At 44.2% G+C, this 27,436-nt stretch overlaps 2 protein-coding genes across 5 annotated transcripts; one reads left to right on the forward strand and one right to left on the reverse strand.

The window, feature by feature from the left end:
• Positions 1-6,566: 6,566 nt before the first annotated feature.
• On the reverse strand, positions 6,567-10,580 carry TRIL (TLR4 interactor with leucine rich repeats). Its single transcript, XM_017527062.2, has one exon. It carries the CDS (start codon positions 10,323-10,325, stop codon positions 7,890-7,892), a length of 2,436 nt encoding a protein of 811 aa, XP_017382551.1. The 5' UTR covers positions 10,326-10,580; the 3' UTR covers positions 6,567-7,889.
• On the forward strand, positions 10,398-25,203 carry LOC108303284. 4 transcript variants are annotated; one of them, XR_005199935.1, is made up of 4 exons: positions 10,398-11,036; positions 11,219-11,320; positions 12,823-12,895; positions 24,917-25,203. XR_005199935.1 is itself a non-coding variant. In XM_037737935.1 (3 exons), the coding sequence occupies exons 1-2, from the start codon at positions 10,421-10,423 to the stop codon at positions 11,308-11,310; spliced, it is 708 nt and encodes a 235-aa protein (XP_037593863.1). In that variant the 5' UTR covers positions 10,398-10,420; the 3' UTR covers positions 11,311-11,320; positions 24,917-25,203. The 4 variants fall into 4 exon arrangements, 3 of the variants coding, with proteins under 3 accessions (XP_037593863.1, XP_017382553.1, XP_017382555.1); XM_037737935.1 differs by lacking the exon at positions 12,823-12,895; XM_017527064.2 differs by lacking the exons at positions 12,823-12,895; positions 24,917-25,203 and adding an exon at positions 12,041-12,076.
• Positions 25,204-27,436: the final 2,233 nt, after the last annotated feature.

Consider the following 27,436-nt stretch of genomic DNA (forward strand, 5'->3'; position numbering starts at 1 on the left):
GAGACGGGTGGATCACGAGGTCAAGAGATCAAGACCATCCTGGTCAACATGGTGAAACCCCGTCTCTACTAAAACTACAAAAAATTAGCTGGGCATGGTGGCGCGTGCCTATAGTCCCAGCTACTCAGGAGGCTGAGGCAGGAGAATTGACTGAACCCAGGAGGCGGAGGTTGCGGTGAGCCAAGATCGCGCCATTGCACTCCAGCCCAGGTAACAAGAGCGAAACTCCGTCTCAAAAAAATAAATAAATAAATAAATAAAACAAAACAATTGGGAAAGCTGGCCAAAGGGTATAAAGATGTTTTCTGAAATACTCTTGCAGCTTTTTTGTTAAGTTTAAAATTAGTGTTTTTTAGAAGAACCAAATGAGAAAGGGAAAGTATAAATAATTAGTGATACCAACAAAGAGGAGGAAGGAGAACAGCCTAAGTCAAATTATGTGCAAAGCAAAACCAACAAACCAAAAGTTGTGTGTGTGTTTTCACAAGTTAAAACAGAAATAGAAAAAAAAAAATTCACCATATTATGTGTGTGAAGGCAGTGCATGTACACAAATAAGAGCTTTCAAGAAGGAAACTATGTTCTTCTCAGAACCATCACCCTTTTCTTGGCAAATAAAAGAATGCCATAGAGTAAAAGAGTGTCAAAGAGCCTTCACCAAATAAAGGGGTAAGAGGCTAACAGCGGAGGCAGATGGTGGTCAGGGGACATACTTAGCCCTTCTCATCTGCGGCGCCGTTTCTGAGAAATGAGGAGTAGTAAGTGGGCAGCAGGAAGAAAGGACAGGAGAGTAGTTGCATTTTTAATGTCTGGTAAGCATCGCCCAAAGAAGAAGTCATAACTGTGCACACACCTGTAATCCCAGATACTCGGGAGGCTGAGGCAGGAGAATCACTTGAACCCAATAGGCGGAAGTTGCAGTGAGTCGAGATCGCACCATTGCATTCCAGCCTGGGCTACAGAGGGAGACTCCATCTCAAAAAAAAAAAAATTAAGTAATTAATTTAAAAAATTTAAAACTGTGCACATGTAGCAAGGGAGCAAAACTCATAGGAGCATCACTAGAAAATATCAAACAAACCCAAAGCAGGGGTGGTTACCAATTTGAAAACGAGATTACTCACAGGGGTTAAAACAAAAAAAAGATAATTTATGGCATCTAGAAAAGGGGGCTGAGTACAGTGGCTCACGCCTGTAATCTCAGCACTTTGGGAGGCCAAGGCAGGCAGATCACCTGAGGTCAGAGGTTTGAGACCAGCCTGACCAACATGGTGAAACTCCCATCTCTACTAAAAATACAAAAATTAGCCGGGCGTGGTGGCACACTCCTGTAATCCCAGCTACTTGGAAGGCTGAGGCAGGAGAATCACTTGAACCTAGGAGGCAGAGGTTGTGATGAGCTGAGATTATGCCACTGCACTCCAGCCTGGAGGACAGAGCAAGATTCCATCTCAAAAAGAAAAAAAAAAAAGAAAAGGAAAAGGGGTAAGGGGCACAGGAGAAGAAGCTGGGAGGAATAACAAGTACAGCTGATCTTCCTGAATCTCGGATTCTGTATTTGTGATTTCATTTTCTCACCAAAATTTGTCTGTGGCCCTAGAATCAACACTCCACAGCACTGTCACGGTCATTGGCTGACATGCTTAGGGCAGTGAAAAATTTGAGCTGCCGTTCAGGTTCCAGCCGAAGTTGAACAAGATGATGTTCTGCTTTCTTGTTCCAGCTCTCATGCTGTTAACAAGAGTTCTTTTCCTATTTAATGCCACATTTCCCCCATTTTCGTGCTTTTTGCTGTTTAAAAGGGACCCCAGGTATAGTGCCGAAGTGCCCTTAGCATTCCCAAGCACAGGAAGCTGTGTCTTATGGAGAAAATATGCTTGTTAGACAAGCTCCATTCAGGCATGAGTCACAGTGCTGTTGGCTGTGAGTTCAGTGTTAATGAATCAACTACACACACACACACATACACACACACACACACACACACATACATACATTTCGAGACAGGGTCTCACTCTTATCACCCAGGCTGGAGTGCAGTGGCACTATCATACACACTGCGGCCTCGACCTCCCAGGCTCAAACAATCCTGTCACCTCAGCCTCCTGGGTAGCTGGGACTACAAGCACATACCACCATGCATGGCTAATTTTTTATTTTTTATAAAGATAGGGTCTCACCAAATTGCCAGGCTGGTCTTGAACTCCTGGGCTCAAGCAATCCTCTTGCCTCAGCCTCCCACAGCATTGGGATTATAGGTGTGAACTACCACATCTAGCCAACAATATGTATCACATAAGGTGTCTTTAAATAGAAACACACATAAATTAACGTTATGTATTGATTGATGAAAATGTGACCAGAGGCTTGCAGCACTGTATTTCTGCTAGGAGCAATGGTTCAGTATTCACGAATCCAATGTTGGTGGTGACGTTATACAACATAGCTATGAATAACAAGAATCAACTGCATTTCAACATGGACTAGAAGGAAACACATCCAAATCACAATGGTAGTTGGCTTTGAGGACAGGGTGTGGAGAAGAAAACCAGAGGTATTTGTCAATAGAGACATTTAAGGCCGAAAACAAGCATTACAAAATGTTAACTATTACTGCATGGTGCTAATATGGGTATTTGTTTACATTTGTAATTATTTTAATTTCCAAAAGTAACAATCCTTAGAAGGACATGAGAGTAGGGTTAGGAGATAGTGTTGTAACAGGATGGTGGTCACCATCAAAAGTGTGTTTCCACACACTTCAGCACCCATATACTAAGAGCTGAGTGTGAAATCAGATATGGGCTAAGCATTACTTAACCAAAAACTGTAATTTGGCAAAGTGAAGCCTGCTACATGGCCACAGCTGGTCTTAATATGCAACAGGGCTGTCCTGTCGGCATTAACTATGACATAGAGCTAGCATTATAAAGCTTTCATTAGTTTGAAAGAAGTTTTGTGGATTTATATAGTTGGAAGATGCTGTTGCTTGAAATACTGGGGCATGACAATTTATTTTCCTCTAGCATCTGATACCATTTCACAGCCAAATTATAAAGCCACTCACAGTTCTGTGTCAATTAGAAATCTCACCGCCTGTAACTCTTTCCAACAGTTATAATAGAATATTTTGCTACTCTGCCCCAAGATAAAGCAAGTAGGTCTCAGGAAACTATATTTTCTTTCCTAATTATTTCAGTAATTAAAGTAGTTAAGCATAATCTCCAAATACCTCAGTCTCCCTATGCAAAATGAAAAGAATACTATTTGCCACATGACTGAAAAGGAAAAAGTCACTTGAAATCCCTGGGGAAAAAAGTATTTGTGCACGCAAAGTATTATTTTAAGTAAGCGAAGTAAGGGACACTTGAAGATACTATCTATGTTAATGAGAAGGCAAATAGCCCAGGCAATCCTAAGCAAAAAGAGCAAAGCTGGAGGCATCACATTACCTGACTTCCCACTATACTACAAGGCTACAGTAACCAAAACAACATGGTACTGGTACAAAAACGGGCATATAGACTAATGGAACAGAATGGAGAACCAAGAAATAAGGCTGTACATCTACAACTATCTCTTTGACAAAGCTGACAAGAACAAGCAAGCGGAAAAAGATTCAATAAATGCTGCTGGGATAACTGGCTAGCCATATGCCGAAGACTGAAAATGGACCCCTTCCTTACACTATACATAAAAATCTACTCAAAATGGATTAAAGACTGTAATGTAAGACCCAAAACTATAAAACCCTGGAAGATAACCTAAGCAATAACATTCCAGACACAGGAATGGGCAAACATTTCATGACAAAGACACTAAAAGCAATGGCAACAACAAAAAAATTGTCAAGTGGGATGCAATTAAACTTAAGAGCTGCTGCACAGCAAAAGAAACTATTAACAGAGTAAACAGACGACCTAGAATGGGAAAATGTATTTGTAAACTATTCATCTGACAAAGGTCTAATATCCAGCATCTATAAGGAACTCAAATTTACAAGAGAAAAACAACCAATACCGTTAAAAAGTGGGCAAAGGACATGCCCACTTCTCAAAAGAATTATAGAAATGTTTCAGTTAACCAGAAAAGGGAGGAGAAGGGTTGCCATAATTTAATTATCTGAATTCTCTGATTTGTTATGGCTTAAGCAGAAATGTCTTGTCCCTGAAGCTTCTTAAATATATCATACAATTGGTTGCCCTGTGTAAAGAATACTACTACCACTGATACATCTCATATTTATTGAACATCTGTGGTGTAACTGGTGCTGTTGAATGCTACTTACCCATTTAAGCCTCACAATAGCACCATGCAATCAGGATTCTTAGGCTGCCCATTTTAACTGAGGAAGCTGAGGTGGAGAGTAGGTAAAAAAAAGAATGCAACCCTCTAATGACTAAGTGACTTAATCACTTCCTTTTCATCATGTCAAACTTTCCTGAATCTATACTCTCTGAGGATAGCAACAATATTGATGCTAGGCTATGGTCTGGAATTGGGAATAAACTTGTGGCACTAGTATGCTTCATCATCATTTATCTTCCAGTCTTAGGAGAACAGAAGGGAGTGGTTAAACATAAATGCCAGGCAATCCACTGTCTCTTTTAATGGTTTAATATATGTTGCTGTACCTTGAGTGAAAATCAGGAGTGTGACAATTTAGTGAAGGTGTTTTGATCACGTTAATTATTTATTACTTGGTAGCATCACAAAATCCCCTGCATTATGGAAGCAGTAATCCCACTGGTTAAGCTGAAGGTCCCACCACATTGCAGACTGCCCAGGGGCTCTTTCACTGAATATCCCTAACTCATACCAAGTTTGTTCTTTTTTCCTTAGGAATGTTAACTCTTGCACTGAATATTTCTAACTCATACCAAGTTTATTCTTTTTTCCTTAGAAATGTTATCTTTTCTTACGCTGTGTAGTGGCAAAAATGACTTCTAGCTAAAGATAACTCCTTATTTTTGACCACGATAACCAAAGGGCTTGACTTTTCACCAGTTTCCTCTAAGCAGGCAATGCCTGCAGAGGCCCGATCACCTGCACCTTGACGTCACTCGTGTCCAGCAGCACTTTCACGCGGTGGCTGACCATCTGCTTTTAGAGCCATTCCACTGTTTCTTTGCACGTAACATCACACGTCCCTTTTAAAAAAGTAAAGTCCATACTCACCTACGAAAATGGAAATAAAAAAAAAACATTAAAAAGAACAGAAAGACATCAAGCTTGTTTCATTTCCATAAATGAAAACTGCATTGTATCATTATGAAAGTGTATAAAATATTTGGAAACGCCAACAAATTATCTCTTTTAGTAAGTGCGTTTATTGGCATAACTGAACATAAGAATGTATAATATTTATTCATTTCCCACTGAAAGACTTTCCAGTGAAACTAAACTAGAACACAGATCCAGGCATTAGGCGTTTTCAGTGATGTTCTTTTTTTTTTTTTTTTTAGATGGAGTTTCGCTCTTGTTACCCAGGCTGGAGTGCAATGGCGCGATCTCGGCTCACCGCAACCTCCGCCTCCTGGGTTCAGGCAATTCTCCTGCCTCAGCCTCCTGAGTAGCTGTGACTATAGGCACGCGCTACCATGCCCAGCTAATTTTTTGTAGTTTTAGTAGAGACGGAGTTTCACCATGTTGACCAGGATGGTCTTGATCTCTTGACCTCGTGATCCACCTGTCTCGGCCTCCCAAAGTGCTGGGATTACAGGCGTGAGCCACCGCGCCCGGCCTCAGTGATGTTCTATGGCTGAAAAGGTGGCTGGTGAGGAGAACCAGAGGCCTTGTCCATACTTGCAGTGGGACTCAATATTACCCTGCTGGGCAAAATAAATAGCTAAGAGATGCAATCATGCTATGACTTAAAAAAAGCCAGTAACACAAAAGGTGCCAGATAGCTCACTGGTTGAAAATAAGAGCAAACAACACTACTGCTCCCATTTACCAATATGCTCTGAATCTAAAATAAGCCCTGGCAGCAAACTAAGAATGACAGCCTATTTCCTGTGGTTTATTAAATTTTGGCCCCACAGATAAGACTGCCAGAAAAGCAGCTGTAGTTTAAGTGGTCTGGACATTTACTCATCTGAGCATAAACAACCATCAGCTCATTCAGATCACTGGTTCCCTACTCAGCTGTTGAGATGAGGGCAGGGATGGGTCAATCTAGGCCAAACATAAAAGGAGTGAACTGGGGTGAAAGACCGCAGGCAGCGATGGATTCCCTGAGTCACCAGGACCCTCAGAGGCTTAAGGCTCTAAACAGAAGGTTCCAATGTCAGCCTCAGCACCATTGCCGTGACCTCCATGGTACTCTACTGCCAATAAATCCATGACCACTGTGAACATAACCACAGTGTACATTCTCTTAGTAACTGCATTTTTAGACCACACATAAAATTATTAATGTAAACCAAACCACTATACTTAGTGATAAACATGTACTTCATAAATAGCAGGGAATGAAAGTATCCCAAATAGTTGGAAACAATCAAACAAATAAATGATCCTACCCCTAAGTTTAAAACAAAAACATTTAAAAGAAATGTTGCAACTATTAACTAAAAGATAAGATTTAATAACACAGTAAGACACTGGGTTGGGGAGGGATTAATTGCAAAATATATCATTATTTCACAGTGAGGTTTAAGTACTCATAATAATCTTCTGGTTTTAGTAGAAAAGATACCCACTGGTGTATTTTTTTCACATTTGTTTTCCATAATTCTTCCCCTCTACTACATCATATAAAGAAAGACACTAATGTGGTCAAACATTAAACTATCAATTGACAATCACCTTTTGCTTCCCTATTAGGAAATTACCTTCATCACTTAACTGCAACGCAAGAGAATTAGGGTACAGTCAACCATGTCACTGATAAAAACATGAGAAGTACCACATCACATTTATTCCAATCTAAACACACTGTCACAGATGTGGTAAGTGAACTGGAATGCTGGTGTTCCCCAGGGGGTCATCAGCTACGTATACATTACATTCTTTTATCAAAGCTGGCATTGAAATTTCCTTTTCCATATATAGGTTTAAAAAAATAAAATTAAAAAGCCACAGGAGCAACCCTGACAGAGAAGTCTTGCATGCAGTCTTCTCCGGAGAAAGTACGTAATCTTAGTTATCTTCCAAGTCAGCAAACGCTCTTGTACTGTTAATGTTAAAAGTAACATCATAGAATGGCCCAGTCCAACTAAAACAGTCCTTGAGTCTATTGGTCAGTTCGTTAAATGTCAGAGCTTTTCACATTGTTTAAAAAAAAAATTGCGTCTCTTATTATTTAAACTTTACGGTATCCTGAATGCTCTATCAGCCAACATAAATGAGTTCCTTGGCGGGTGTGTTAAATTTTACCACCTGTTTACATCCCCCTTCTTGGCAGAGATCACCAAACCAGTGGAGTCCCAGGCCAAGCCTCCTCTGTAATGATAATAAGTTCCTTTTTCCTTAAATAGAAACAAAACTCCTCTGTTTGACACTGAGCAAACACAAAGCATGCACCCAAATCTTTCTGGCCATGTTGGGGGCACAAGCACCCCCTTTCTACCCCCAAAGAAGCCAGGCTATTGCATTGCAATGCTACAAAAGCCATTTGCATAGCTGTGTCAAAGCCTCCAAGTGAAGGCTGCCTCCCACCTCAGCATCACCATCCATTTGTCCCCTACTCTTGGCCTTGACCACCAAGTACCATCCATTTACTGCTTTAGTATTGGGAATTGGGGGATGGTGCCCGAATTGGCCCTCTGTCCCCATTGGCCTCTCTGGCAAGTGCATAAAAGGGCCCTTCCTCTGAGGTGGGCTGGTGGGCCCCACAGAGAGGCGGCTCCTTGGTGCCAATGAGATGGTCTCTACAAGCCCTGGACCTAGTCAGCAAATCGCTGCAGGAGATGGTCCTCCCGTCTCAAGCTGCCGCCCGCGCCACCGCCCGCACTGTCCATGAAGCGGTCGCAGGGGAACTCGATGAGGTCTGCCTCGCTCAGTGCGCACACGGTGGTGCGCGGCCGGTGCGACTGGAATCCCGAGAAGTCGGCGGAGACGCCGGTGCCCATGGAGCGCAGGGGCCGTCGGGTGGAGTACATGTGGCGAACGTGGACCGGGGCCCCGCCCTTCCGCCGGGCCCGCAGCTTCCTCCGCAGCCAGCGAGACGCCCAGGCAGCCAAGGCCAGGAGCACCAGCAGCGCGTTGACCGTCAGCAGGGCCAAGGTCAGCAGCTGGTAGTCGACGCCGCCCCGGCTCCCGGCCTCCGGCAGGGTGACCAGCCCCGCGCAGTGGTCCCGGGGAGCCACCGGGCAGACGCGACCCCCAAGCACGCCCTCCACGCACACCAGGTAGGGGGTGTCCCCGCGCAGCTCGCGCAGCGTGGCCGAGTCGCTGCGCTCGGGCAGGTAGACAAAGCGGTGGAACTTGGGCTGCTGGCCAAAGCGGTCGAACAGCAGGCGGAAGCGCGCGCCGCCCAGCGGCCGGGGACTGCGATGCTCGCGCACGGCCCAGCGCACCGAGGCGCTGTCTGCGCCCACCGCCTCCACCGTCAGGTTGCACAGGATGAACTTGTTGAAGTCGCACGGGTCGGACACCAGCGGCGGCAGCCCGGCCCCGCCATCGGACTGGGCGGCACGCTCCTGCTGCTCCGTGGCCAGGCGCTGCTTCGTTGTGCGCTGCCAGGGGTCGCCGGCGGGCGACGGCGCAGAGCCGGGAGAGGCCGTTGGGGTGGGCTCCACATGGGCGGGATCTGTCCGGGTGGGACGGCCCCGCTGGGGCTTCTCGCGCAGGTCTAGGCGCTGTGGAGCTGGGCCTGCGGCGGCAGCGGCGGAGGGGCTGGGCTGTTGGAGGCCCGGGCCCCGTCGGCTCAGCCTCACGGCGCTGCGGTTGCCCACGAGCTCCCTGGCAGCCCCATCCCATGCCACCCCAGGTGGAAATCGCCCCCGCTGCAGGAGCTGCGGCTGCGGCGGCAGCTCCTCCGCAAGACCTGCAGGGGGCGTCATCTCCTCCCCCACGGCCGTGGGTAGGGGCCGTCGCCTGCCGTCGGCGGTCAGGTAGGCTGAGGGCGAGGGGTCCGCGCAGGACCCGTTCTGCAGCTGCTGGTCATCCAGGTAATCCAGGTATTTGCCTCGCAGGGCCGGGGGATGGCGACACTGCACGAAGACAGTGAGGAGCCGGCCCTGCGAATGCCAGTCGCCCATCCAGCGCTTCAGGCCTCGCAGCCGGCAGTCGCAGGTCCAGCCGTTGCCGTCTAGATCCAGCCGATAAAGGGCTGGGCTAGCGGCGAAGATGTCCCCGGATAGAGCGCTGAGCGCGTTGTTGCGCAGGCTGAGCTCGCGCAGCCGGCCCAGGTGACCGAAGGTGGCCGGGTGCAGGGCCGACAGCTCGTTGCCGCTCAGGTCCAGCGCCTCCAGGCTGTGCAGAGGCTCCAGCAGCGCGGTGGGCAGCTGGCTCAGCCGATTGCCTTCCAGGCGCAGCTCGCGCAGGGCCTCCAACCCCCAAAAGGCCTCTGGCGCGAGGTGCGTGAGCTGGTTGCCCCTGAGCGAGAGCAGGCCGAGGCGTGGCAGGTGCTGGAAGACGCGCGGCCCGAGGTGCTGCAGGCTGTTGGCCGAAAGGATGAGGGTGGAGAGGGAGCGCAGCGGTGCGAAGGTGGCCGCGTGGCGCAGGGAGGGCTGTAGCTCGTTGGCAGAGAGGTTGAGGAAGCGCAGCTTGCCTAGCTGCGCGAAGGCATTCTTGCCCAGAAAGCGGATCCGGTTGGACTCCAGATGTAGGTAGAGCAGGTTGCTCAGGGGGGCGAAGACTGCGTCCGGCAGCGCCCCGAGGGCGTTTCCGTCCAGCCGCAGCTTGACCAGACTCTCCAGGCCCTCGAAGGAGCCGCGGCTTAGGCGGCCGATCTCGTTCCCGTTGGCGTAGAGGATGCGCAGCTTGCGCAGCGGGGCCAGCGTGCCTGGGGCGAGTGCCTGCAAGAGGTTGTTCCCCAGGTACAGCTCTTCCAGCCGCGAGAGCTTCTCGAAAGTCTTGGGGTGCAGAGCGCGGATCTGGTTGTACTGCAGGTCCAGCCGTCTGAGCTGCCCCAAACGGTGGAAGTCGAAGGCCGTGATGTTGGTTATGAAGTTGCCGCCAAGGCTGTAGGTGAGCACGTCGTGGGGGCTCGGCAGCGAGCTGGTCTTGGGCACGACGCGGAGCCCCCTGTTGGTGCACAGGAGGTGCTGGGCGTGCTGGCAGTCGCAGCGCTCCGGGCACACGGGCTCGGCCCTCGGCGGGAGCGCTAAGCAGCCGCACACCACGAGCAGGAAGCGCACGGCGCGGGCAGCCTCCATCGCCGCCCGCCCTGCGTGCTGCGGCCGGATCGTCCTCTTGGCCCGCCGGCTCTGTGTCTCCTCTGCATTCCCCTTGGCCTGGCCAGAGTCACTAAATGGCCTCTTTGGGACTTCGCAGCGCCGTCCAGCCCCTCCTCCGTCCTTTGTCCTGCGACTCTGCAGGCGGGCTTTGCCCGGCCAAGTCAGGCGGCGCGAGGCGCTCTGCGGGCCCTGGGTGCTACTTGTTGCATTTCTGTAGAAAACTGTTTCTCTTGGTGCGCGTCGGGGGGCAAGGGGAGGGAGCAAGAACCGGCGCTTTTTGTTTGCAGCAGAGTCCGGAGAGCTGGATTCCCTGGCGCGGATTCTCCCCGCCGAGTGGATTCCCCTGCTGCAGGCGGGAGCCCTTCCAAGAGCTTCTCTGGGCGCGGCTTGGCAGCGGAGCCCCGGCGGCTCGGCCCCCGCAGCTAGCACCTCCTCGCTCGCGGTCCCGGATGGGGAGCGCGGCCCCGGTGCAACAGCTCGGGGAGCACGCGGGCTGCGTCCGGAAGGGACCCGAGTCTGCGAGCAAAGAGCAAACCGGGCGGAAATTCGTTCTTCCCACACTCTGCCCGCGGGGACGCAGGCGGAGAAAGAGGAGACAGCGGAGGGAGGACAGACCCCGGCAGGGGGAGGAGGAAACGCTAAGTGGCTCCACGTCTGGTCAGCCCGAGCCCGGGATGCCAAGTGAGAAAAGTAGGGATTAAAAACAGCTGTACGGGTCGGACGCGCTAGGCTGGGGGCGGGGGAGGATTACCGGGCGAGCAAACGGGATTTGCACACAGAGACCTTTTTATTTTAGACGAGTACACCAGCCGCTTCTGAGCAGTGGGAGCGCGCCTGGCCTTCCTCGTTTTTAAGTCACTTGTTCCATCTAGGTGCCACCCTGTGGGAAGTTTGGGCAGCACGGAGGCCGCCAGCGTTCTGCAGGAAGTTTGGAGAGCACAAGGTTGCCTGCAGAAGGCCGTAAGATTAGAAGGGTAGCTGAACCCAGTCTGACGGCTTCTGCTTGGGTTTTTGACGTCGCTGTACTAGTAGCTGAGGAGAGGCACCACCCCCTTTTAGGTGTCTGAAGGGAGTATTTACTTCATCCTGCTGTGGGCTAGAACTTGAAGATATCACAGAACTGGTTCTGCCACCGTGAAAGTGTCTCTGCCACATTTCGGTGATTCAGTTCCATTAACTCTCCTCCAGTAATAGAGCCCTTGGGGTAGGCTCTGCTCCTATGCACATAACAACCTTCACAGACCCGAAGGTAACCGCTTCCTGCAAGGCCCTCCTGCTTCATGCTTGGACTTGCAGTGATCTTCAAAGTCTTTAGGCCCAGAAATGTTCAGGCCTGGCTCAGTTGGGGAAACATTATTATTTATTATCTATAGGGGATGGAGCATTTAATCAGTGGCTTCTTTGGGGTCAGCCCCTGGTGAGAATGAGAATACACAAAGAGGACCTGTTAATTACTGTTTATGGGAACCATCTTGCTAAAAATAAGGACCCTCCCCCCCATCCAAGATGTTGAGAAAACCTAAGTTTTGAGCACCTACTCTGCAACATGTGGAAAATTAAAGGAACGATACAGATCCTCACCTTAAGAGAATGACAATCTAGTGGGAAGGGCAATGCATTGAAAGGCTAGATAATAAGGCAGTAAGAGAGAACACCGCCAAAACGAAAATGGTATTTTTTTTTTTTTTTGACAGGATCTCCCTCTATTGCCCAGGCTGGAGTGCAGTGGCTTGATCTCTGCTCACTGCAGCCTTGACTTCCAGGGCTCAAGTGATCTGCACACCTCAGCCTCCCAAGTAGCTGGGACTAACAGGTGCTTGTGGCAATGCCCAGCTGATTTTTGTATTTTTTTTATAGAGAGGGAGTTTTGCCATGTTGCTAGTCTGGTCTTGAACTCCTGGTCTCAAGCAATCCTCCCACCTTGGCCTCCCAAAGTGCTAGGATTACAGGTACGAGCCACCACACAGGGCGACAAATGATTTTTAGTAATTCCATGTTTCACAGTAATTGCTTCATTTAGCAATTAATATAGGCAAGTGATAGAGACAAGTTCTCAATTTAGAGAAAGATGAGATTGTTGGCAAGGTAGTCAGTGGTGACATTGTGCGTGAGCAGGAACCTTGGCTTTCAGGGAGATGAGTCAAAATGCGATGATAGTATTGGGAGATCAGTACTGAGGGGTGGAGCCATGATAGCCCCAAGGTGCAGCTCCTGGCCTGAGAGTGTGAGGAAGGCATCTAGAAGAGGGGAAACCTGTACTGAGTTTGAGGGGTGAGTGGTGTTACCTAGACAGAGGAAGGTGAGCAGGCACTCAAGGAGGAGAAGCCTGGCAACATATGCAAGAGAGGGATTTAGGAACCTCTACATCTTCTGTCTGCATATTTAGGGTGAGCTTTATTAACATATTATTTAACAGTATTATACACCCTACCTTATACAGTGACTTGAAATAAATATTCCTTTATTCCCCTTTAAGGATTTCAGCAGGCAGCTGATGTAATCGTACTTGCACTGCAACCTCAAGAGGAATCTCTGCCTAAATAAAGTAGGTGCTATACAAAGAAAATGTTGTCTTCCTAGTTCTTGCCTTCTAGGTCCTTGAAATCTGTAACACTAATAAGTGACATACATGGATAGAGCATCCAGACTGAGGCATTAAGCTGTACCACACACATAGGCATCCTGTAGATACTGTGTATGTACCTCCCTCTACCAGGCCAATATGGGCCCTGTCTCTGGACCTTGTGCTTTAGAGGGCCGTGCCCCTCCAAATAAGAACAGGATTTCAGGCCTCAAAGGAGATGTGCACACTCTTACCCATCTCCTGCTCAGGGTTCTCTAGACCCTGGAATTCCTGTGTAACTGCCTCAGTATATATAGGCTGCCTTCACATCTGTCTTCCCAGTGACCAATCATGCCACAAGTGTATATGCTCCTAGGGCCAAGGGAAGAGCAAGGGGGTAGCTATGCAAAAGGAATCAGGAGATATGGGCTGGAGTTTCCACTGGGAGGCCCCCAGGAGACCCCTCATAATTCAGGAGCCAGAGCTGGGAAGGGCAGCCGTGGGCCAGTGAGTGACCTTTCACACTCTAACCCTGGGCTTCTCAAATTTTGAAGACAGCCCTGTCTATGTGTAGCAATTTTTGGAGGGGAGAAAGTAAATGTACTTTGATTTTAGAAAGTACAAGGAGAAAAAAAATCAGGAATTTGAAAGAAAGCGTTTTTTGGGGTTGTTTGTTGGTTGTTTTTTTTTGTTTTTTTTTTTGTTTTTTTGAGACAGAGTCTCATTCTTTTGCCCAGGCTGGAGTTCAGTTGCATGGTCTCAGCTCACTGCCACCTCCACCTTCTGGTTTCAAGCAATTCTCCTGCCTCAGCCTCCTGAGTAGCTGGGATTACAGGAGTGTGCTACCACACCCAGCTAATTTTTGTATTTTTAGTAGAGACAGCATTTCAACATGTTGGCCAGGCTGGCCTTGAACTCCTGACCTCGTGATCTGACCGCCTTGACCTCCCAAAGTGCTGGGATTACAGGTGTGAGCCACCACGCCTGGCCAGAAAGCAGTTTTTAGAAATGTAAGTTCTACTTTATTATAACATAGGCTATGCTTAATTTTCTATAAAAAGCAATGCTTTTTGTAAAAGCAAGGACAGTTGTCTCTGGGTAAATGAATGTCTCTTAACTATGTAATGTTTTTGTTAATGGGTGGATCCAGGCTTGATCAGGTTCCAGGAGATTCAAGTATTGATTGTACTTAAGTGTATAATTTGCATAATCACAACTGGAAATCCAGGAAGGAATGCCATTCATGAGAGAAGACAAGAGCTTTGTCATTTCACTTTTGGAAAGCTTGCACTTTAAATCTCAAGTGCACTGCAGGGTAGTTTTAGCAGTCAGAAGCACAAATACGTGTGGGCTGGTTCCATGACACAAACGTGTGGTGTAAGGGCTCTCAGGAGTCTTGCCCAGGCATGGAATCTTCTTGGGCTTGCCACGGTTGTATACCTGTCTTCCCAAGCAACCTGTGGTTCCCTTGAACTTAAGCTACAGAGATACGAAGGATTCCAGGCATGTCTTCAGCAACCCCTGGAGTTGGCAGGATTTGGTCAGGCAGTGCCCTGATGTCCATAGGTGAGGGGGAGGGGAGGTGGAGCCAGCCCAGTTCTCCTGGAGTAGCATCCTGGAGCTTACTCCGACAGCCTGCAGGAATGGTAGCTGTTTCCTCCCCTCAAGGGAGCCAACCCCTGGCCAGCTGTATGGCCCCTGACACAGACAAAGTAGGAAACAGGAGAGTCCCCACTGATCCCTTGGCATATTATCAGATGCCCCCCAAATTTGTCTTTCTATGAGCTGCATCTTAGCCCCAGCCTGAGAGACAAGTTTCTTTTCCTTGGGGATAAAGGACGTCAAAGAGATACTCACTGGTTTACAGAATATCCACCAATTCTCCATTTCCTGGGAAATACAGGAATGCAGGTCTCTGGCCAGGTACCAGCCTATTAAATCAGAATCTCTAGACAACAAAACTATGGCATCTGTGTTTGTAAGTTTACCAGGTGATTTTTATGCACACTCAAGTTTGAGAAAACCAATAGACAATTCTTCAAAACACCTATATATGATTGGCTGATCATGTAACAACAATAACAATATAATAAAAACTGGCATTTACGTAGTGCTTAGTGAAGGCCAGGCGATGATCTAAGCACTCTACATAAAATAACTCATAACTCATTTATTTCCATAACTACCTAGTGAGGTAGAAGCAATTATTGTCTTCATTTTACAAAGAAGCTCTTTAAAACTATAGGATCCTAGTCCCACCCCCAGAAAATTGGATGTGGAACCTTCAGAATAGGGCCTAGAGATTTTATTTAGCACGTCACCAGGTATTGCCTGGTGAAGACCCAAGCTTAGGAACCACCAAACTACAGTTTTAAGGGCTGAGACATTTCAGAATCTCCTTTGCTGGGAGGCAGAGGATGAAAGAGTAAAACAAAGCCCATGCCTTCAGAGCTCAGCATGGCTGGGAAGATGAATGTACAAAAGACAGTAATCCAGAAGGATAGTAGCATTCTAGGCTAATACAATGAGCATAATATGCTCTAATAGCAATTAGTTTTTGAGAGGAAAATAAGGAAAAACAAAAATGTCTGTGGAAAGCGAATACTATATGTTTCTCAGGCGCTTTACAAAGTGACTGCTTCCAACACTCTGGATTTTTATGTCCGAGGAAAATCCTTATCCATCAGTTCAAAGAAACCTGATTTTTTGAAACCAACATGTATAAACAGACTGTGCATCTACAAGAACTGCAGTGCACTGTAGGCACTTCTGGCAAGCCTAAAGGGACAAGGCAGATGTGGACTGAGTATAATGACTTAGGAAGTAAGGCAGATCCAAATGTTATTTATGGTTACAGTATGGAGTTGATTTACATGTAACTGAAATTTTATAGCAGTAATGTAATGTTGTCTTCCCCTAAAATGAAATTGAGTCAGTAGCCTTAGGAAATACTCTAGGTATACACGTATCTCTTATTCTTAAGCACTAAAATATTTGTCCTCGCTGGGAACCAGAACTGTGCCACTATTCTTTAATTTGGACTTCTACACACGACACTAGTAACATTTATTTAGCCATTTATATCCCTGCCAAACTGGAAGCATGATGGCCTTGTTTTCTTTCATTTTTTTTGGTGCCAGGAACCATTGTTGAACTGTCATAGTTTTAGTAAAATAAAAGATTTTTCCATATCAGAAGGTGAATAATGACATCATCTCTCAGTTTCTATTCAACATTGTACTAAATATTCTAGCCAGTACAGCAAAACAAAATCAAAAGAAACAAAAATGTTAACAGTTATCTTTAGGTGGTAAGAAAATAAATGTTTTCATTCTACTTTTTGGCATTTTCTAAATGATATACAAATACTATGTATTTCTTCAAAATTATTTTTTAAATTTTAATAACTTTTCCTATCTAATATCTGGTTTTAACATCAATCTAAATCTCATGCAGGAATTAGGTGAGGATTGCTCACTTCCCCAGTTTGGAGGAGAGGATGCTAAGAGCTAGAGAGGTTAGTTATCTTCTGGAATGATCCACCACTATAGTGGGAGAGTGCAGACCACGATCATAACAGATGAGCCTCAGCAGGCTCCCCACTGCTATCTGCCTATATGTACAACCAGTGGGGCCAGTTCTGTGCAATATTCAAAATATGTAACAACTGGTACAGCAAGGGCACCAGCCAGTGAGGTTTGGGCACTGACTGCTCAGGAAGGACAGCAGCCAAGAACAACCAGCCCTGCTGTCCCAGTGTCCAGCAGCTTCAGGTGGACTCACCTGTACTCGATTCAACTTTCGGAATGATGCTTTAGATAGCACTCCTTTTTTTCTTGGTACTGTTGTTATTTAAAACAATTCGCATAAAGCTTGGGCACAATAATCAGTAACCATGAGAAGCTACACAGAGGCTTTTGGGTCCAAATGCTTCCAAATTGCAGACTTGCCTGGGGCCATCTTCTCTGAGCCCAAGTTCATCACAGTCATTCAGACTCAACAATAGCACATTGACGAGAGGGTGAAGATTATTAACTTTGACAAAAACGCAAATTTTATTTTCAATTTATAAATCAGAAATGGCCTCCCATTGTCTTCAGTGAGCTGACAGATATACTCAAAGGGAATTTACTTCTTTAAAAGTTCTATTTTTTCACAACATGATCTAAATTGTTATAATTAATGGCTTAAAACCGTTTGTAGGAGGGTACCTCTATCTCTTTTGAAGAGTGTCACCTTAAAAGACTAGCAACTCATCCTGTAAATTCCCGAATATTTATTATCCAAGCCTGGATGGTGCATGGGTCATTCCTCCCTGCCCCCAGAGCTGCAGATGTCTCCTGAGTCTAATGTCGCTGTATAGGGCCAAGATAAGGGTGGCAGTTTTAGACCCATGCCGCCGACAACTGTGGCTTTATCCTGGCAAGAAATATTCTGTCAATCTCAGTAATGAAAATAGTCTTGGACAGTTAAATAATTGCCTCTATACAGTGTAAATACCCTAAAAGTGTTTGCAGATTTCATCAAAAGGCCAAATCTTCTTTGACTTAAAATCAGGAACATGGCAGGAAAGGAAATGAGAGGAAGGAAGCGTCCATACCCTTTTCAGTCTCTGTAATTTTCTATGAAGATTTGCACTTTGATTATGCTTAGTAACACCATATGCTGGAGTGGGACGCAAGATCAAAGCCTCCATGCACAGCACTGGAGCCCTTGCCGTAGGCAGGATCAAGTATTTCTGTTGGTAGAATGCTAATAGATCCATAATGACACTCCCAGCCCCCACTCATCCCTACTTCATATCCAAAATATAATCAAGAGACTTCAAAGATGAATGCTTCCATCATCTGTTTTATTGTCTGCTATAATATGTTGTAGACTGAAAAAGGAAAAGGTGTTGTTACCACTTAGATATTTGGAACTGAAGAATGTTCAAAAGCTGAATGTAAGTGATGAGGTTTTACGGTGTGCATGGCTTTAGAAATTTGGAGAATAAGAGTTTGCTGAACACTGCTTTTCTTTGGTTAGTGGGAGTGCACATAACTTTTCTTCATTTTGTGTTTCTCTATAATCAAAATTTTTTTACAGTGTACGTTTGTTTTTGTAGCTAAAAAATCTTTGGTAAACATGACATGTATATGATGCCATTCATATCAACTCTTGCTTTCTCCATTGCCCTGCCGTGCCCTGCTTCATTACAAATGGTCTTAGAAACACTTTTTAAACATTGATCTATCTTGGTAGTAGAAATAACCTTGGTTAGTCAGGCAATTTATTGTATACAGTGTAAAACCCCATAGACCTTTGCAGATGTCGTTTTTTAAAAAACCCAATGCTTTTCATAAACTACTCGTGGTATATATGGGGTCCACTTGCTATGTTTCTTGCCCTTCAACTACATCACAGTCTCCCTGATCATTTTCCCATCTATAAAAAGGGAAAAGCCTGGCCAATGTGGTGAAACCCTGCCGCTACTAAAAATACAAAAATTAGCTGGGTGTGGTGGTGCACACCTGTAATCCCAGCTACTCCGGAGGCTGAGGCAGGAGAATCGCTTGAACCTGGGAGGTGGAGGTTGCAGTGAGCTGAGATTGAGCCACTGCACTTTAGCCCGGGCAACAGAGCAAGACCCTGTCTCCAAGTAAATCAATAAATAAAATAAAAAGGGAGAAACCATATTTGCCCAATGTAGGAGTTTTGTAAACTGTATGTGAAACTGCTTAGAACACAACAAATGGTATGAACATAGAATTGTTGCTAACATTTCAACCTCATGCATGTTTTTTCAATGAGAATCTGAGGTCCTTAGAGCAGGACCAAGTCTTTTGCACAGTGTTGTAGTCTCCTCTATAACATCCAACGTAGGGTCTTTTCTGAAACTGTAGGTCTTTAATAAATGTTAGGTTGGGCCAGGCGCGGTGGCTTACACCTGCAATCCCAGCACTTTGGGAGGCTGAGGCAGGCGGATCACGAGGTCAAGAGATTGGTACCATCCTGGCCAACATGGTGAAACCACGTCTCTACTAAAAATAAAAGAATCAGTCGGGCGTGGTCGCACATGCCTGTAGTCCCAGCTACTCAGGAGACTGAGGCAGGAGAATTGCTTGAACCTGGGAGGCGGAGGGTGCAGTGAGCCGAGATCACGCCACTACGCTCCAGCCTGGGTGACAGAGCAAGACTCCGTCTCCCCCCGGCAAAAAAAAAAAAAAAAAAAAAAAAAAAAAAACAAAAAAAAAAAAAAAAAAAAAAAAAAAAAAGAAAAGAAAAGAAAAGAAAGGTTAGGTTGAGCAAAAAACGAGGAGGAAGCTATATTCCCAGGTAACTGACTTTTTTTGTCTTTTCTTGTACATTCTATTTCCATCATAGCTCTTCTCCAGGCTACCTGGGTCCCATGCCCAGCGCACACATCTTCGGCCCACAGGTTCTCTGTGGATAGCTGCATAGACAGGCCTGCATTCTGGGCCAGCTCTGCAGTTATTGAGCTCACAGGGCAAATCACTTGACGGTGGTGGACATTAGTTTCTTGCTCTTCCATGTAATGTCCATGATGATACATCAGTGTTTGCCCAGAAGCTTCTTGTCATCAGCAGTGGCCCTTGAGATATGAAGGGATTTCATGCAAAGGAGCCAGTGGTCAGACTGGCCCTCAATACCATGTCTCAGTCTTGGAGATTCACAGTGTGCAGTAGCACATACAAAGCTTTGAGAAATCTTACAGAAAACAAAGAAATCTCCCCTGATGGGAGATAGAACTGTTGACCTAGTTTGAGGAACACTGGGTTACATGTTTTCAAAGAGCCCTTCTAGCTTTAAACAGTAAGGAATTGATTGCATTTATTCAGTGAAACATTAATGAATTCATTGGAATTTGTTAATGATACAGTTCTTTGAATACGGTGTTTTACGTAAAATTGTCACATTCTACAATGGAAGGTGCTTTTACCACGTTGTGCTTGACCAGTTCAACAGCTCATGGTATCCAACCAGTTTAACATTAATCCACCATGAACAGAATAATATTTACTGAAGCTGTCTCCAGTCTCTCACAGTTCTGGAAAGCTTGTTTTGTCCCCAAGGTGTCACTCAAACTAGCAAATTATTAGACGTTCATTTCCATCAGGATATAGGTGTTGGAACCCCATAGCTGAAAGCACCATTTGGCATGTTAACAATCTGTGCTAAATAACTGTTGATTCTTCAAAAGTATTAGTTAGCCACCATGCTAACACGGAAGGGGTGTTTCCTGGAAGCCTAGCCATTTAGGAAGAATTTCTGTAGTTTCACTTTTGAAATTCTTAATTAGTTACTGATACTAGTGAATTAAGCTAGTATCTTTGGGTATAGGAACGCTGTGGATGATCAGCAGGTGATTTTCATTATTCTCTGAGTGATGGCATGTAAGCACCAGCTTAACTAAAATTCCAGAGTGGTTTTCCATCTGAAACAGGTGGCTACAGACACCTGCCAGAGTAATAACTGTTAATGACTAGCATTTACAGGCGTTGATCATGCGCCAGGCACAGTCCTAAGCCCTCTATCAGTATTAAATCATTTAATGCCTCAAGGACCCCTGAGGAAGGTGGAGTTAGTTCCATCTATAGATAATGCTGTCGAAGCAAAGACCGGTTAAGTAACTGGCATAAGGTCACACAGCTGGTAAGTGATGACAATGCTGGGACTTGAATTAATATTTTCTGAAAATTCTTATGCATGCTTTCCACAGGAATCTTTCATCACAGTGTCCTTGTCATAGCTAGAGTCACTGCTTGATACGTAACATTTTTCAGAATAAATCATCTGTCTGTTCATACATACCATCTGAACTACAGCATTTTTAAGTATGATTCTTTCAGTGGCAATTTTCCAAGCCACCAATACCTATTTTCACATATAATTAAGTCTCTCTTTTTCATTCCTACTCTACGTGTGTATTCATGATGTCCACAATATTACCACTTAACTGTATTATTTTCTCCTCCATCATATTTATTTTTAAATGAAGATTAGCTTTTTATTATAGAAGCAGTGTATGTGCTTTATAGAAAGTCAGAAAATAAAGACAACCAGCAAAAACATAAAACATTTTATTCCCACCCTTGTAGGCTGGACAATATTCCCTCAAAGATGCTTACATTCTAACCCCTAGAACCTCTACGTATGTTTAGGTTACATGGCAAAGAGGAATTAGGGTTGCCAGTGGAATTAATGTTGGTAAAGAGTTGACTTTAAAATAAGGAGATTATCTTAGACTATTGGATGGGCTCAGTGTAATCACCAGGGTCTTTAAAAGTGGAAGAGGGCAGCAGAGAAGTTCAGGGTGATATAATATGAGAAAGACTGGACAGCCATTGCTAGTTTTGAAAATGGAGGAGGGGAAGCCAAGGAATGCCAGCAGCCTCTAAAAGCTGGAGAAGGGAAGGAAGTGGACTTTTCCCCAGGCCTCCAGAAAAAAATGCAATCCTGCCAATACCTTGATTTTAGTTGCATGAGACCCAGTTTCAACTTCTGACCTATAGGACTGTAAGATCATAAATTCGTATTGCTAGAAGCCACCAAATTTTTGGAAATTTGTTATGGCAGCAATAGAAAACTAATGTACAGTGACTATAACTGTTGACCTTTTATGTATTTTTAGATCTTTTTATTTATTTATTTATTTTTTGAGATGGAGTCTCGGTCTGTCACCCAGGCTGGAGTGCAGTGATACAATCTCGGCTTACTGCAACGTCCGCCTCCCAGGTTCAAGCAATTCTCCTGTGTCAGCCTCCCAAGTAGCCGGGGCTACAGGTGCATACCACCATGCCCAGCTAATTTTTGTATTTTTAGTAGAGAGGGAGTTTCACCATGTTGGTCAGGCTGGTCTCGAACTCCTGACCTCAGGTGATCCACCCACCTTGGCCTCCCAAAGTGTTAGGATTATAGGCGTGAGTCACTGCGCCACATACATATGCCTTAAAAAAAAAAAACAAAAAAACAAAAAAAAACTAAATGAGATTATAATGTTGTAAATTGTCTATTTCCTTTTAGTATTTCTCTTTTCCTATTAATAAAATTTCATGGCATCTAATTTTCTCCCAAATGTCTCCCCAAAGCTGGTTTGTCCAAATCAGGATTTAGGTCAGGATCATGCATTATATCTGGTTTGTGTGGTGCTTAGATATTTTAAGATCTAAAACTGTTCTTCTTTTCATCTACTAATTTTTATTCACAGTACTTGTCTGATTGCTTCCCTATGCTGTCCATCATAGCTTGTTACTCTGTCCTCTGTACTTCCTGTAAATTGTGATTTAGAGCTGAGAGTTTGGTTGGTTCATGTTAATAAATTTAGAGTACATCTTGGGCACTGTCGTATGTTTTATTTGAAGTTACATAAGAAGACACATGCCATCTAGTGCCCACCATTATTGGAACTCAGATTATTTGAGCACTTCCTCTGTGACTCCATTTATTTGAAGTTCTGAAACAATGCTCATCTGTGGTGATAGAAATCAAAGCAGGGATTGCGTCTGAGAATGGTGGGAATTGGCTGGACAGGATACTACAGAACTTTCTGGGTTGATGGCAATGGTCTATATCTTTTTTAGGGTGGTAATTACTCACCTGTATAGAATGGTCAAAATTGAATACTTAATATCTGTGCAGCCTTTTAATCATATAATTTAAATTATGCTTTTAAATTTTTTAAATAAAATTAAAACTTTTTTTAAATGCAGCCCTTAGCAAATTTATTACGCAGTGACACAATCCACTTCGCTTATTACTCTAACCCTGGCTGCTGTCTTATTCTGAATCTCTTAATACTCTGCCAGCCTTACACTTGACTACCTGTGACTTTTTAAGGCCTAGGTCTTAGCTGCCCTAGTAAGTACGTGTCCTAAAACAGAGTTATGATTATACCATGTCAGTGCCCTTCACAACAATGGTTGTCAACCTAGGCTGAGTATTATTAGAATCAACTGGTATGTTAGATGGCTCTGGCTGCCATAACAAAATACTATAGACTGGGTACTTAAACAACAGAGACTTACTTTCTCACAGTTCTGGAGGCCGGAAAGTCTGAGTTCATCATGCCAGAGTGGTCAGGTTCTGGTGACGGCTGTCTTCCTGGGTTGCACAGTTTAAGTTTCCCCGTAACATGCAGCCATACGCTGGTATTCAAGTGGGGTCTGCGGACCAGGAGCATCAGCATGTCCATGTTAGAAATGCAGATTATCCTGCCCTACCCTAGATCTGTGACTTCAGCTCTGCATTTTAACAAGATCCCAGGATGGTTTGCATGCATGATAAAGTTTGAAAAATACTTGTCTACAGCATCTTGCATAGGTTACCAAACAGATATGGAAATGCTCCATCAATCAATTTTTGTTTGCATTGAAATGGATAAAGCTTTTGTCAGCAAACCAAGTTTCAGCCTTTTTAGTCTTGGATGCCTGTCAACGTGTGGATCTTTAGTACAAATAATTGCACCTTCGTGTGAAGATTTTATGCATTGCCTATATATTATTGTCTATCAGCAAACCAAAAAAAATCAGCAAATACACCCAATACTAAAAACAAGTCCTAACATTTTTGAAAATATACTGCCACCCCAGCAATTCCATCCCTACGAATAATTACTTCCTTAGCTTTAGGTAGATTTTAAAATTTTGATAATGAAATAGAATAAGTACTTGCACCCCAGTAGCAAAAGAGGAGAGAAGTGGCACTTAGCACATGCATGAATACTCTGTAACTAGTACATAATTCAGTAATCCAGCAAAAGGAAAAACATGTGTGCTTAAATAAATAGCTGAGAAGCCCTAATGCTTAAAATATTCTCATGGTGAGACATTAGAGTATTGTTACATATGATAATGTTATGTAGCATATACTGCTAGTTTTCAAAAAAATTTATTACAGTTAGTAGGCTTAATACTAGAAACATTGAAAAACATGTAGTCTTACTTGATGCTTCAGAAAGAAGTTCAAGGTCTTCTCATCCATCAAGATCATCAGTATGGTTGTCAATATTCATGTTGCTCATGAGGCACTAAAGATTCCTAGCTGACAGACACTAAAAAGTGATTAATTTTCACCTTCCCTTTTCCCATCTCTACCCATTAGAGGTACCTAATGGGTATATTTCCTTATCTTTAAGAACTATTAATTTCTAAAACCTTTATATTTAAAATACCCTCTTAATTCAGTCTAGCTACACGTTTAAACTCCAGCCTCAGGGATAATTTCTGCTTCTGGAAATTGGTCTTCTTATTTTCCTTTGATAACTTATTTGTTAATATGATTAAATAGTTTGCTAAACTATCTCAAAATGGCTTTCCGGCTTAGCCATAGCATTGTTATATTCTGTCCAATAGGCTAAAAATAAACAGATGCTAATCTTTATGAAGCACACATATATGTATACACACAAATTCACCTTTTAAAAAAGGAAGCCCCAATAATGTTTTATATTGAAATCCTACTTCCCAAATGCATAAGGTTGACATTCATCTAATTAGTGATTGCATTGAACCAACAAGTTTCTATTGAATGCATGTAGTATGCCCAACAGAAATACATTTTGAAACCCAAAACCTTTTACATTGGTTATACAGAGAGAACTTACATTCTAAAATTGCAAATTATTGAATAAAGACCTTGCTGGTTACTGGTTCAGTAAAATTTATTTTAAAAGATTTATTGGATTTATTTAAAAGATTTATTTTTCACTACCTTCAAAACAACACTAGAAGATAGTGGCATTTCTCCATTAAACATTATGTAAGAACATTTACATTAATAAAATAATGCACAACCAGAATTAAATTTACTTTTTTCTTTTTAGCAAATACTTTTTTATATTTTTCTTTTTAATGAAAAATTAATTTCTTACAAAATTGAAATATTAGAAAAAGATATTCAATGGAAAGTGAGTCTAAGATCTCTCAGAAATGTTTTATGCACATATAAAAATCTGTGTTTTCTATATAACTTTATGTATTACCTTATTCTGTTTTTATCTTCACAGGCGGAAGTATACCATGTACTCTTCTCTACCTTGATATTTTTTACTTGAGTCATTTTGGAGGTGCTTCCATATCAGCACATGTACATCACCTCATCTTCAATGCTGTGTAGTATTCCAAGTATGGATTCAACCACTGCTATCAATATACATTTAAATGTTTTTCCTGGTTTTTACAATCTTATAATTAAGTGATGTTGTCATAAATAACATGTAGATATGTCTTTGCATTTCAGCGCTAGTATATCTGTAGAATAGAATATCAGAAATAAAAATGCTATTCCAAAGAATATGTGCATCTATTGTTTTGATATATAATGCCTAATTTCCCTTCAAAGATCTTGAGCCAGTGTACAGTTTTTGAGCCAGTACCCAGCAGTGTTTGAGAGTGTTGTTTGCCTGGTGGGCACCCACGCATCGCTTGAATGATTCTCTCCTTTCTCTCCTGCATCATCAGTGCTTCCCTTTCTCTACCGGGTCACTATAATCAGCACAGCATGCTGTCATTTCTCACATCTGGAAAGAAGAATTCCTTAGTGGACTTCGTGTGCCCCTTCAACTACTGCCCCATTTGTGTTCTCCCTTTTGCATCAAAACTTCTAGAAAAAATGATGTATAAACTCCATGTCTTCATTTTTTCTCTTTCCACCCTCTCAAGTTTGGTACAGTTTTGGTAAAGTAGTGAGTCTGAAAATAATTTTTTGTATTTTTAGTAGAGGTGGGGTTTCACCATGTTGACCAGTATGGTCTCGATCTCTTGACCTCGTGATCCATCTGCCTCGGCCTCCCAAAGTGCTGGAATTACAGGCGTGAGCCACCGTGCCCGGCTCTCAATGTCTTTCTTAAACACAAGACTTGTGTCTTATGCTAGCTACTTGACAACTCTACTCAAATACCATAGAGATATCTCAAATTAAATATAAAACTGGGTCACTTCCCTAAAACCTGCTCCTTCCCCACTCTTCCCCATGTTAGGCAATAGTCATTCCATCCTTCTAGTTACTCAGACAAAACCCCACTCATTCTTGACCTCACTCTTTTGTTCACACTCTGGTCCATTAGGAAGTCCTGTTGGTTCCACCGTCAGAAGATACCCAGATTCTGACCACTTCTCATCACTTTCGTTTCCACTGGTGCAGGCAGCTGTCCTCTCTCCTCTGGATTATTTCCACACTCTCCTGCTTCTACTCTTGCCCCCACTGTCTCTTCTTCATAGAACAACACAGCACCTGAGCGATCCTGTTAACACTCATCAAGTCATGTCACCCCTCTGATCAAAGCCCTACAGTGGCTCCCGTCTCATTGAGCATTTAAAGGTTATATATCATATGCCCCCAACCCACACACACAGAACCTCCCTCTCCGATCTTACCTCCTGTTACCCTTCTTGCTCACATTGCTGTGGTCCCAGTAGACTTTTTGCTGTCCTTCTGGTGCCATGTAGAGCAGAATCCAGAAACAGATTTGTGTATATATTTAAAAGCTTCATTTGAATTGCTCATTGTATTATTCACTAAAGAGAGGAATTGATAGATTCTCCAACAAATAGGGACATTCAGGATTGAAACTCAGGCAATCTAAAGTCTGAACCTCCCGGGGGGTTGCTCCATGAAATTGCCTTTCACTTCACTCTGTCTCTTATTTAACACTCAGAAATGCCTTGGAATAGTTTAGCTCCTAGTGAGTGGGTAGGCACATTTGCAGAATTTTCAGAGTAATCTGGTGTGAGAGAGGGCCAGGCAGGAATAACAGCCCAAGAGTGTGCTGCTTGGGCCATGGCAGAATCCTCACGGCTCGTGGTAGGAGAGCTGCCTTTCTCACGGACCCTTGGGGATCTGGAAAACTGTGGCCTTGTCTGAGAACATGCTGTTTTGTAGTCTGCCTTCTCTATAGAGATATAACCATCTCCATATGTTTTCACACCATTTGCCATTATTACTGGTACATTGAATAAGCAGATAAAAGGTTCAATTATAAAGCAACCTTATTTGTACTTCCCAATATCTTTTCTATTTTATATTATTATTATTTTTTGAGACAGAGTCTCACTGTCACCCAGGCTGGAATGCAGTGGTGCCATCTTGGCTCACTGCAACCTCCACCCCCTGGGTTCAAATGATTCTCTTGCCTCAGCCTCCTGAGTAGCTGGGACTACAGGCACATGCCACCACACCTGGCTCATTTTTGTATTTTTAGTAGAGACAGGGTTTTGCCCTGTTGGCCAGGATGGTCTGGAATTCCTGACCTCATATGATCCACCCACCTCAGCCTCCCAAAGTGTTAGGATTACAGGCGTTAGCCACCGCACCTGGCCCCCAGTACTTTTTAAAATCTATCCCTTGAGGTATTTCTTTTTTGTTGCCTGGATAAAACTCAAGCACCCCACAGTTTCTTCTGGCCCCTCCAGGATGCAGGGAGATAAAGTGGTAAGAAGGACAGAACAGGTCTTTCTTGATTGGTATTATTGTGGTCATGTTTCTCCAGAGTTGGCAGATGATTCAAGCCAACTGTCTTGTGGAGGGT

The sequence above is a fragment of the Cebus imitator genome, unplaced genomic scaffold (genome assembly GCF_001604975.1).
Source record: "Cebus imitator isolate Cc_AM_T3 unplaced genomic scaffold, Cebus_imitator-1.0 Scaffold45, whole genome shotgun sequence".
In the NCBI taxonomy this organism is placed as follows: Eukaryota; Metazoa; Chordata; class Mammalia; order Primates; family Cebidae; genus Cebus; species Cebus imitator.